The sequence below is a fragment of the Anoplopoma fimbria genome, chromosome 1 (assembly GCF_027596085.1).
Source record: "Anoplopoma fimbria isolate UVic2021 breed Golden Eagle Sablefish chromosome 1, Afim_UVic_2022, whole genome shotgun sequence".
NCBI classification, from domain to species: domain Eukaryota; kingdom Metazoa; phylum Chordata; class Actinopteri; order Perciformes; family Anoplopomatidae; genus Anoplopoma; species Anoplopoma fimbria.
Genome location: NC_072449.1, coordinates 17661694 through 17674938, shown reverse-complemented (window position 1 = coordinate 17674938; position 13245 = coordinate 17661694). Strand labels below are relative to the sequence as shown.

Here is a 13245-nt window from a genome sequence, read left to right as displayed (position 1 = left end):
GTACCTTCCTTTGCCATTAACTATTTTTTTTATTATTCTTAGGATCCATTTTCATTTTTAAAAAATACACTAAAATAAATCCCTCTGTCACCACTTAATAATAATATTATTTGCCATGCATTTAAATGTACTTTAACTCACTGGTGGGACATTTTGCTCAACTTTGTCCCCACATACTATTATTTAAAATAAAATTCACCTTCAGTACAATAACAAACAACACTACAAATGCAGATTTTTTTTTCTTTTATTATATCGCAAACAATAATGACATCCAGGTATATTGTTAACAGTTTGCTGAGTGAAGAGTGAGACCGTAGTGGCGAAAACATCACAAGCTCTCCTGTAGGAGCTTGTTGTGCAGTCTGAAGCCCTCGGATGTGGTTCACAGGTGGAAACGACCCACAGACAGTCAAAAAAAAGTCTGTCAGTCCCTTCACACACCGGACCAGAGCAGAACAGGGATTGCTTGGGACCTGCAAATGGCAAAAAGGGGGATTTTCTTCATCAGGGCACACACTTGCCCACAACACCAGCAGCTGTGTTGTATCTTTTTCCACAGATTCTTACAAAAGAAACGGAACACACATCATCCTGACCTTTCATTGACCACCTCCTTGAGTAAAATCAAGTGAGGGAGTACGTTTTTAATTTACATTTTATGGTCTGGCATGTCATAGTGTGATCCAAGGAGACTAGCGTCATGATTAACAACAAAGGAGGCTGATTTCTCTAGATAAACCAGATTGTACTGACAAATGTCTCCATTTTTGGCTTCAGCTAGAACATTTAACACGTAGGCATCTTCATTATTCACGCCAAATTGTACTACAAAATTAGCCGATTCACCACCCAAAGTCTTTGCCTCAGAAGTTAGGACAGAGAAAACAGCTGGTAGAAAAAATAAGACCTTTGTAAAGGGGCACACACCGAAGGGAGACATGAGTTATATTTCCTGAAAGAGAGGGTTTCTCCTTTGGGACATCCTAGTCTGCCACAATCCCATTGCATTTACAGAGGAGGAGTTAAACCTCCGTCAAATAGCACCACACACAACAAAACCAACCTTTTCTACAACCAGCGAACAGAGCGGTCTGAACTTATCAAGCCAAGTCGACCAAGGCCACAGCAATGGAAGAGGAAGAGCTTCATAATTTGGGAAGTACGCTTGTCCGCTTTCTTGCTGAGAGTTTGGTTTGAAGAGGGGATTGATGACTCATGTTTGTGCAATACATTTGTATTTTACTGGGGAAATTATTAATTCACAATTTTCTTAAAGTATTGTCCGTGTTCACTTATTTTGTTCAAGACTTTACATTTTTGCTGAACTAAAAAAAAAAAAACAGCCAGCACATAAAACGTCGTTTGTCGTTTTTTATATGGATTACACAAACAATACATAATGCTGGTATGAAGATTTTGTTGCAAAGAGCCAGGCTAGTTTCCCTTCTTCCTAGCTTCTTAGTCGGCTAATCTGTCATTTTGGTCCTATTCAGCTGAGATTTATTTTAGCTGAGTGGTTTTGATTATTCAATTTTGAACGCTTATTCATTTTGAATGACATCTCTGGTAAACACAAGATTTACAGCAGAGTTTTTGTGTGATTCTTTGTGGGGAAACTTAGTTTTACAGATCTGTTAAATCAACTAAATCGTATCAGTGTTTGCCGTTTCTAAGAATTTCTTTAATTTTAGCTTGTGGTATTTATGCTAAGCAACGCTAACCGGCTTCATATTTAAAATCCATGTATTAGTGTTGTATCAAGGTTCTCATCTAACCATCACTCAGCAAGAGAGCAGAGAAGTAAATCTCCTCAAAACCACTATTCAAACCAATTGGTTTTTAAAATGAGATTGTTCTGACAGCTCTGCTTCTGGTGCATGTCAACAGGTCACGTCAGGCTCACAGTAGCCACTAGCAGGAGCAGCAGATCACCACATCCAGTACACGCAGGAAGAAAGAAAAAGTGCCAAAGAAGCGAAGATAAGAAGACCAGTTAAGCAGTGGAATTCTTTATTAGCCAAGAACTGCATTGGAATGAAAAGGCTAAATCAGAAATTATACGTTTATGCATTTATCAACATCATTAAATTTCAATGTTGCCTTTGGTCATCATTAAAAGGACCAAAGATTTAGTGAAAACAGGGATGTGCAAGATTAATGAATCACCTTGTCAGCTACAGTTAGAAGCAAGATGTTTCATTGTTTTTTTTGTCCTCCAAGGGGAGTGGAATGGTTGTTTCTACAGCATGGACTGGTTTACAGTTATTTTCCAGTCTTTCAGTTACAGCTCCACAAAGATCAAAAGCTGAACATTTGAGGAAAGCCACTCAGAAGACGTTTGAACACGTGTGAGGTGATCTGTGGGGTTTGCCTGTAGAGATGCTCGCTGCTCAGGCTTTTTGCATTCTCCCCCTTACAGAGAGTCTGATCCAGGAGCTGCCACAGCCTCTTTTTACAATGAGGAGCGCTTTAAAAAACACAAAAACCTCAGCATCAGACCCCTCTACAGACAAACAGCATCCACAGATCACCTAGCATGTCTGCTGCTAGCATTTCCACACTAATCCTAAATTCCCATCCAGTTCATCCTTTAGTGCGATAATACAAAATTGCCAAATCTCTTAACAAGCTAAATTTACATTTCATATTTTCACAGAAAACTGATTTTTTTTAAATTTATTTTTTTTACTCAAAACTTTTTTTTTATTTTTTTATTATGCAGAACATATTTCACCCCTCAGAAATTAGAGATCTTTGCACATCCCAGATACCAAACCCAGGGGGGCTCACTTTGACTCCTCATCATGCCGTTATGTTTTTCTCTTTAGCGGGTTTATTTTACACAATGCTGCCATTTGTGGCCTTCAAAGGCGCCATGGGAGAACTGAGCATCTTCTGGCTCTACATAATTCCTATGGTACACCGAAACCCCGCCAAAAGCAGGGGACTAGAAGTGGAGAGAGGCTTCAGTTCAACAAAAGTCTCACATGCAAGGTCACAGGAAATCATCTCCTAACAGGAGACACACCAAAAGGTCAAGTACTGGAGAGGAATCAGGTGTAATCCCTGAACTCTGCCCAGGTGATACTGTGACCCAGAGCGCTCACTGACCGCAGAAGCCAAACAGACTTTCTCTCTACGTTGGGCCTCATGTGAGGAACTCAAGTTTGGTTACTCACAAAGCCACTTTTATACATTTTGACTTTTCATTCCTCGCTGCAGATTCATTAAATGGGATAATTTATCTAAAGCCTAGCAGTGGTTCATGTGCCACCATGACAAGAGTACAAAGCTGTTTTTTTAAGCCCCCGTGGTCCAAGGACAACAGTTCGAAGTATTCGTATATATATACAGCCATTAAAATATTACCTAGTTCCACATGAAGAGAAATGGTATGCACACTTGAGAAGTGATGTTATAAAGCTACAGATTATTTCAATAACAAAGCCCCACAGACAATCGTATCTTATCGCATCATATATGCCTTTCCAGCCTCATCTCTCAGAAAGTTTCACCAAGCTAGGCACCAACAGACTACGACAGTGAAGGAGAGAAATAACAGAAAAGAAAAAAAATCCTAAATAAAAAAATAGACAAAAATAAATCTTACACATAAAGACACTGTCATTTCTTAAATTATTGGGGTTTTAGTGCCCTACATTTTACACCCAGTCAAAAACATCTGCCTTCGGTTGGTCGGTAAGGCTGCGTGACAGACGGCCAGCCCCGTGGTAAACCTATGGTACTTCTAGACGTTATGTAAATTTACAGTATACAATTTTGGATTACCATGCAAGAATACTTTTTTGTGTAACATTTAATAGCTCGATCTACATCCAGGAATAATTTACATAGAATGACAATAGTTATTGGACCAGAGAGCGCGATAGGTAAATAACCAGGGTGGTAAGTGCAGCCGGAGATGATGTGGAGATGAGGTTTAGGTTAGGGTGAGGGGAGACGGGGGATGAAGGGGGGTGGGGGGATGGCAGGAGGGGGAGGAGGGATCCAGAGAAGCGCCTGGGTAAATGGGGGTGGTGGTCCAATCCTCCAAGGTCCAAATCAGCGGCACTCCCACACTTTTACTGTTTGATCTACACTCCCAGTGACCACGTAGGGAGCAGCCTTGTGGAAATCTGTGGGAGAAACAAAAGATCATCAGAACAAAGCCAAAGAAAGGGAAATCCATTTCAATACAACAGACCTCTGAATGCACCTCAGAGAGAGAGAGAGAGAGAGACATAAGAGCACAGTCAGATTTAAAACGAGAGTTATTCGAGATGCTAACGGTGGGGCTAACTCAGTCGTCTGCTGTTGGTCTGCAGTAAACACAGCATACACTATATTTACCATCACACCTGACTATCACTCTGTTTGAATTAACAAGAGCATCTATGACGCCATGCGATCGTTCAAATATGGTCGGGAAGAAATCAGTATAAAAGGCGGCCAATACAACACTTGTACCTATGAGAGGGATAAGATTTCTGAATCTTTGCCCACATCTCAATTTTTTTCAACAATTCAAATCGAAGTAATTGACGGCAATTTACATCTGACAAAGAAAAATAGCCGCATTCATAAAAATAATGAAAAATTGCCACAAAAACAGACAGAATTGTTGATGAGATTGATGCAGCTAGCTCACTACTGATTGGTTAATGAGTAATTAACTGAAATAGCAATTCAGTCTGATATCAGGCTATTGAAAATGCAGAATGAAAACCTTCCTTTGGGGAAGGCACTTGTTATTGTGTTGTGCATACACACAGGACAATGCTTATCAAAATGGGGAAAATATGTAATTCTCTTTTCCTCAATGATTTCAAACAAAGGTGCTTTGTCTTTTCCACACTGCTGCAGAGTTTCTCACATCAATAGCTCACAGCGATTTCCTCTTTGGTTGAAGGAGGATTTAAGAGGACTGGGTTTCAAACGGCTTGCCAAGGAAAAGTTGGCTGAAGAGCTCCTCAAGAGAGTTACCGAGCCTTGATCTGCTGAAAAGCTGCAGATACACGGAGGGGGGAGGCGGGAAAATCCTGGAGTGCTCGTCTACCTCTTAAACCCCAGCTGCCAGCAACCCTCAGGACACTGAGCACATAGCGGTGGAAGCACTGGGCTTCTTTACAACGATTCAACCTTTGGCTAAAGCAGATATTTGTGAAACCAGCTCGACTGGCCAATGGACGCTGAATAAAGAGGTTTCTGTTGCACCTCAGGAGACCAGCTGGTGAAACAACAAGGATGAAGCTTTTTTAAAAAAAAAAATTGTTTCGAGGGGGGGTTGCTTACCCAGAGAGGTAACAAAGTGTTCGTGGGCACACAGGGTTTTCATGCAGCGCTTGTTCTTGTAGTCCCAGATCCTTAAGGTCTTATCATCTGCACAGCTCACAATAAACTTGCCTCCAGGGTGGAAGAGGATTCCACGCACCCAGTTATCATGGCCAACCTGTGAGACAAACACACTCCGATAAAGACACTGGTTTCAAACTGAATAAAGAAGCAGAATGTTTTCACTCTGGGTCCAAACACTTAACATACACATACATACAGATAATAAAAGGGTTTAGCCTAACATGGTCCTTACCAGTGTCATAAGGCACATGCCAATGCTAACATCCCACATCTTGATGGTTTTGTCTCTGGAGCCAGACAGCAGGAACGGGCCGGGCTTCCCACTCTTCTTAGTCTGGATAAGAACAAAACATGAAAAGTCAAATAGCAGTAATGGTGCAAAACTAAGTAGAATCAAAAGACCAAATATGACAAATTATTGTGAATAATATCATGAATTCTTGTTTCACTAGAATAGAAAACAAAATAAAGAACACTTGTCATTCATGGGGAAAGACAGATTAGCTGAAATAAATCCATTAACTGCAACATTTACAACCAAGTACTGTTTACAGAAAGATGTTTAAAAGCTGTCAGGCAAACTGGAACTAACAGTCACCTTTAACTGATCAATGGAGATTTGTGTGTTCAAACAGGATGGCAGGTGCTTCTAATCAGTGAAGCTACGTTTCACTGCTTTGGTCGGTTCAAATGTTTTGGTCTAAAAAGATCTAAGCAGAAATTAACTTAATAAAATGGATGTTTCTCTTGGGCAATCATCACATTAACAAAGACAGATTTATTTCTCTCTGCCAAACATAACTTTGTGTTGAACATTAATGATTCTCTCTGTACAGAGAGAATGTGTCTATATCATTTTGCTCATTGTTTAATCTATTTTATTTTTTCATTTTTCAATTTCTGCGTTATTTATTATTAACATAATTTGTTTTTGTGCTGGTTTCCCCCCCCAATACTCTCTGTCCTGTTTTTGTCTTGTAATTTTACTGTGACGTTAATAAATTTAAAGTTCGTTAAAATAAAAATACAAGAAATTACTGTACCACAACACTTAGAGCAGCAGAACATCCCAAATAAATACCTGGGGGTGTTTTGTGCACATTTCACTTCAATTATGAAACAAAACAACACCAAAGATCAGCTTCTGTACAAGTGGAACAGTGTCTTTCACTGCACACAGGTTAGACTGGGACAACTGCTGCAAGGGCAAATATAGTTTTAATCTAACAAGTCTACAATTAGACACACTTTGGATCACAAGGCATGAGGAGGGAGTCTGGCCTGACTCTAGGCCGTGCTGATATCCAGCCAGATTATGCATTTCATTTCAAGCTGGTCTGTTCACGTGGCTGTCAGTCTGAGCTGTGACCTCTGAGACTCAGTGACATGTAGAGAAGGAAGGAACAAACTCTGCGTCATGCGATTATGTAACGGCGCTCTTTACTGAGTGAACACGTTACATGACCGTGAGTCTACCCTGTTTGGTCTGAATCCACTCAAGGATGCACATGAGCCCTCATCGTTACACTTTGTATGTGATGGTTGTACAATAAGGAATGATTGCTCAGTCGGTTGACCAGAAAGTCTTTGTCTTTGGCCAGCGTCTGGAAAATGTGTTTCTAGTGCCAACAATGTTCACCAGTGAACGGTTAGTAGCACACTATAAAAGATCCTCTACTGGTCCGTTGTCTGCTCTGCTGTGCTTTGATGATTAATCACACTGGGCATTAGTCTGGAATTGTCACATTGAACTATGTAGTGTAATATTGTCTGAGTGTATATCTACAGTGTGGCAATCGACCTTTGCTCGTGGATTAACCTATCTAATTATGATTAAAAAAAGACCAAAGTGCTGCAGCGATTTGGTTCAGATACCACCAAACCCTCAAGGTCTGCAGATGTTTCAGGAAAAAAAACCAGAAAGAGGTCTGATCGGTGCTTTACCTCGGAGCCTGTGGCCTCTTGGATGGTTGGGTGGGCGCTCTCTGGTGCCCAGGAGATGCACTCCACCACGTGTTCGTGCTCCCGCAGCTCAGCCTTGCAGTCTTTGGAGGCCACGACCCACACACGCACCGTTTGGTCGTTGGAGCAGCTGGCAATCAGTGTGCCGTCCTGGTTGGGCCGAACCATACGGACCCACTCCCGGTGGCCTGTGAAGGTCTTCACACAGTAGCTAACGCACAGGAAACAGTAAAAGGAGTCATTATTAGATTAGATTAGATTCAACTTTATTGTCATTGCACAGAGTACAAGTACTAGGACAACGAAATGCAGTTTTAGCATCCAACCAGAAGTGCAAAAAGAAGCAGTAAAGGTGCAGTGCAATGTGCTAGATAAACAGTGTTGTCAGAGCGGATGTGATAAACAGAAAATCCTGCTTTAAAAACAAAACTGTAGATGTCTACGGAGGGCACATACCCAGTTGCCACCTCCCACATTTTTATGGTTTTGTCCCTTGAGGCAGAAACGATGTGATCTCCATTGGGCATGATGGCTACAGACGAAACATTGTGGTCATGTCCTAGAAAACAGAAAGACAAAAACATGTTCTTCGTAAACCAGTATAAAGCTTTCTGAGCACAACTCAATATTTAAATCTAGTCAAAAACAGCGCCAAAAAACCCTGGGTTTGGTCCTAAATAGCCAATTAAATGACAAGCAAGGGAGCCAATTTGCTGAGCTTACTTTGTTCAAAGGGGAATAAGAGATGGCTAATTAACTAGTCGCTGGGCCATACTTAAGCTGCTAAACAGATGAAGACAACAGTAAGTGTACACTAAAAGGGCCAGCTTAACTATGTGTGTGTGTGCACATACACATGCCATCAGGCTACAATAATGGGTGGCAGCTACACAGAAAAGTGCTATCTGGGGCTGAAGAGGATAATTAAACTGCTGCGCAACTGGGCACTAATCTATTTCACCAGTTAGCATCATTTTTTTAAAGTGTAAAAAAGAAAAAGGAATGGGTGATAGAAGAGGAGGAAAGGTTGAGTGGGTAAATTAAAAATTAATGGAGATGTGGGTATAAATGAAGATGGAAAGGAAATGGAGCAAAACCAGACAGCAGGCCCAGTTCAATAAAGGGTTTTAGACGGCGATCCCTGCACTCAGATTTTTTTTTTTCTGCACAGTGTGAACTCGGCTCGTCTGTTTGAGGAAGTGTGCCAGGAGCACGCACCGCCCTTTACAACAAAAAAAGATTGGCAACCAATGAAATCTTCTGCTCATGTTATCAAAATGCAGTATTTAAAACTCAAAATTTACAGCAATAATGTAAGAAAGCCAGAACGCTTCTCGTCTGTTCGCTAAGTAGGCTTATTTATTTCACTAATTTTCATTGATGTTTTATTCACTGTCAGACATTAACGGGCACGTCTAGCAGACTTATGAAGAGGAGAACAAAATACTTCATGTTGTTTGGGCTGCTGCTGGCTGGTTGGCGGGGGGCCTTATCACAATTCCAAGGAAAAAAAAAAAAAAAAAAAAAAAAGATCCTTAAAATCAGCAAGGCCTGAGGGCACATGTAGACTGCTGCCATAATTTACTTGGCAATTAGGGTGTGAAAGTGGAGGGAGGGAGGGAGGGGGGGGGGGGGGGGGTATGCCTACAGATGAGACATTGAACACCTGACCAATGGGGACGTAGATTCTCAAATTAAAATGAAATAATGGAGGTAGGCTTATTAAAAAACATAAACCAATTCTTTACCATTTAAATGACACATTATGAGAGGAGGTGGATCCAAGTGCCTGTAGCAGTAAACTGTAGAGGGGAGTACACATGACGGCTAAAACTGTCCATTTAACAGAGCTGGTTGTGAATCTAAGTGTCAGGTGCTGTGAATTGGAGCAGATTGAGGCTCATCAACAGCATCAGATGTGAGAACGAACAGCATCTGCACCGCCGGAGCCCTGTGTACAGTCGAAAGCTATATTTACCGTGCATGGTCCGGATGCACTCAAAGCCCTGGAAATCCCACAGCTTGATAGTCATGTCTGCAGAGCAGGATGCTAGCAATTTGCCGGTCTGGTCAAAAGAGATGTCCTGCACCGAATCTGTGTGGCCCTTCAGTGTGCGTTCAAAGTCTCCTGTCTCGTAGTCCCACACCTAAAAGGAAAGAGAACAGATTCTTACATTAGTACTGTAGTGAACCCTACATATATTAGAACATACATACTTCATCAACAGGCAAAGCAAACATTTGAATCTGCATATCACTGAGAATCACATGTGCCGTTCGTTTTACATAAAATCCCTTTCCAAACCCCAGCAAAGACCCCAAATGTCACATCATCTGTGGCACAGTCACCTCCTTTCTCAGCTGAGCAGTGCAGTAGCCAAAACAAGCTGAAAAGAAAAAAACCAGGCTGTTCAGGGAAGTCACATTATAATCCCTCAAACCCGATATGCTAATGGCAGAATGCTTAGAAATGACTGTATTGAAATGGAACTCCCCTTAAGACCTAATACAGGTCTCAGTTTGCAGACACAACAGCCTCTTAGTATATAGAATTACAGAGTCTGTGGCCCATTGCTAATGGCAGTGATGCATGCGATAGGATGCTGATTAGGGTTACAGTTGGGCCTGATAACAACAGAGAGACAGTGTATTGTGCCGAGTTTGGCAATGCCAGTTGGAGTACAAGCAGAATATAGAGCGTACAGTAGTGAGCTTCATTTTCAAGCCTGAGAAAGCTGTTAGGTTTCAGGATTTCAAGCAGACAGACTGTTTGTCACGGAGGGATAAACCTCTTGGGCTGGGGCAGACGGTGACAGGAGACCACCCTCTCCTCCCTCACCTCCCTAGTCCTTCTGCCTCCCCCCTCAAAAGGAAGCTAGAGACAGTGCAGATGGCCGCGAGGTACAAAGTGCAGAGGGGGGTTATCCTGGAGAAGTTCAGGCAGCCATCGTGTTTGGAGATACATCAGACTTACAAACATAAAAGACTATTTAGCGGCATCATCTATTAACACATAATCCATTTACTAATTGGAACTCAATGCTGTCTCACCAACAGTTCATACTGACAATCCTCCACGGCATTATGAAAGCAGAAACCTTGCCCTACTTTATGATGGTTAATAGTTTTTCAGGAAAAATGCCTTGGATCTTGTGTCTTTCTTTGTAGATGCCATTTATGAAGAAAGCAACGAGAAAGCTGACACCCGAGCTCTTTATCATTGTTTAAATTAACCTAGCCTCTGATTGACATGTCTGACTGAGCACAGTGCTACGCCCAGGACCTGCTGATTTACATACTGTGAAAGGTTAGAGCTGAACTCAAGGTAACATCTTGTCATGCAAAAATCTGCCACGATAGCAGAGGAGAGAGGATGAGGCAGAAGAGGGGGAGGATGAGGACCAGAGAATGGCAGAACTAAAGGAGTGGAGGACAACACAAGCAGAGGAATGAGTAAGAAAACAAAGAGTGAAAAGGGTGAAAGGTACGACCACAGAAAAAAAAAAAAAAAAAAAAACACTTGACACCCTACACATGAATAAGGGAAAAGACAGGCATTCTCTCGCCTTGTTCCAGACCTCTGACTCGGATTTAATTAGACATTAAGAAGCCAGTGTCATCTTTCTGCATATATTTTTCTAGCTAGTTAGCTGCATACATTCATGAGCTACATCAGGTAAATGGGGACACAAGACCAACCCAGCTGTACAACTTCCTGGAGTCTGATTATCAGTTGAAGAAGCCTCACTGGCATGAGGTGGAAAGCCAATGAGCCTCTCAGTCAGTGACAGAGAGCAAAAAAGCACAAGGTCTGCTCCTCAGTTAAAAATTTAACAGAGTTGTTCAGGAGGAGAAAAGTAGGACACGTGGGGGAGTCGGGCCGGGCTACAGAGAGACGAGGCAGCCACAAGAGGTGCAAGGAGGCAGGGCTGAATTTTAGATTTGGGCCCAGGCCTGACTTCTCCTGAAGTGGGTAGTCATGGTGGGGCAGCTGATGCTTTAAGTGGAAGATAAATGAGGCAGGATGCTGGGAGGCGGTTTCCAGTGGGGGAGGGGGGTGGAAAAGGAAGAAGATGCCAAAACGGAGAGAGGAGCCCTGCTGTGTGGGTGTAGCTGAGGAGATGTACATGTGTCTTTCATTGTCTCGTGAATAAAATATACAGAACAAACAGCTCAACAGAGTATTGGCATTTTGCAGTGAGGCAAAGGAAATGTGCTGCAGCAAAAATAGCCCAGAGACAGACTATGGAGTTTATATATGGAATCTAGGGATACATAGACGACTTGGAGAAAGAGACACTCGTGTTCTCTGGGCGTGTCTAGGAAGGAGAGCTAGAGCAAGAGAGGTAAAGCTTAGGAGAGAGGCATAATAGATGGAGGGAGGAGAGAAGAGTAGCATTGAACCAAGAGAAAAAAGCCTGTGTGGTAGAGCTGCCACTAAGCTGGCACTAAATGAAATAACGGACCACTCTGAAACCTATTATTGTGATGTGGCCGAGGACATGTGAAAACAAACAAAAAAGGACACAGCAGTCCGTCTCTTGAGTCAGATGATGTGTTTATAATCTGTTTGAACTACACCCTAATATGGCGTCATTATTAGTTGGCCAATAGTCAAAGAAAAAATGAGGAAGCCCCAAAATCAGACAACAGCTAAATCTAAATGATGGCTTTCTTCTTTGAAATTATACTATACACAGATTTTTATGATTCAAAATATATGCATACAACTTTTTCTCCTTTAAAAGCAGGATGTTATGGTTGTTATAATCAACAATATACTGTACAACACCATGTCTTGGTGACTACTGTACATTTTGTACACTAAAGCTCAACATATATTGCAGTGAAAGTGTCATGTGACAACATGTGGGCTGACAGATTTGTATTTATAGCTCAGCTGCTACTATAGCAACCTGATATTCAGCACAGCTGGGTTTTGTTAACATTGCCTGGAAGAAGTGGCAGCACATGTTGATTTAATGGAGGAGAACAAGAAATGATTTACTTTGGTTAGAGACAAAAAGAAAAAGAGGGATTTTTATCAGGTTAATTAATCAGGCAGATGAAGAAATGTATTGACGTTAGTTTGCCTGCTTACTGTTTTGACCAGTCTTCTCTGCTTCCATCACCAGGGCACTCAAACCAGTCTACCAGAATTTTTAGAGAGTCCTACTATCAATATCTAAGTTCTCACCACGTTCTCCCCCCCAAAATGCTTCAAAAAGGGCCAGTATGTTGCATTTCAGTGGATCTATAAGCACAAATTTTATATGTAATACTCATAACTCTTTTCATTTGTGTATATTCCCTGAAACTACGAATTAAAATGAGCCCTTCATATCTACATAGGGAGCAGGTCCTGTTTCTACAGTAGCCCAGAACGGAACTAGAGAAAGCCTTTCACATTTCCACGTTACCTGAAGGCCACCATAGTTCTCTGACACAATAGTGAAACAGCTGTTAGCAGTTTATCTGAGCTTAGCTGCAAACACCCACCTCAGTGATCACCATGTTGAGAACCTTTGAGAGACAATAGAAATGCTCCCACATAGCACCTTTATTGTGTGACAACAAATCAGCCGAAAACACTTCCAAGAATTATAAATATGCCTGAAGCAAAAAAGAAAAAAATCTTGTCCCGCACAATTAAATCTGTTTAGTATGATGCTTCATTTGAGCAATTACATATCCACAGTGAATATTATCTTAAAACAAGATGTCAGATAAGCACAGCAGCTGCTTTTTACCCATGGAAAACCAAAATGCTTTAAAGGGTGAATTTACATGCTTCCATTTCCTACTGTGGCTTTGGAAACCTTAAAAGTGCACTGAGAGGTGTAGGCACGTAAGGTGCATACAGTAGATGGTTATGTTGAACTGAAAACAAACATCAATAGATGCTCAACCCTGCAGGTTTTCAAT

General features: G+C 41.6%; 1 protein-coding gene across 2 annotated transcripts in view; it reads right to left on the bottom strand.

Annotated features, from left to right (window-relative positions):
* Positions 1-2362: 2362 nt before the first annotated feature.
* LOC129090329 (lissencephaly-1 homolog) overlaps positions 2363-13245 on the bottom strand; it is a 33527-nt gene continuing 22644 nt past the window's right edge. For both annotated transcript variants that reach the window (XM_054597950.1, XM_054597959.1), the window contains exons 6-11: positions 9299-9467; positions 7777-7879; positions 7303-7531; positions 5591-5692; positions 5296-5452; positions 2363-4139 (exon numbers count right to left, since the gene is read on the bottom strand). In XM_054597950.1, coding sequence (XP_054453925.1) covers positions 4066-4139; positions 5296-5452; positions 5591-5692; positions 7303-7531; positions 7777-7879; positions 9299-9467 — 834 coding nt within the window. In that variant the 3' untranslated portion in view covers positions 2363-4065. The remainder of the gene's footprint in view (positions 4140-5295; positions 5453-5590; positions 5693-7302; positions 7532-7776; positions 7880-9298; positions 9468-13245) is intronic.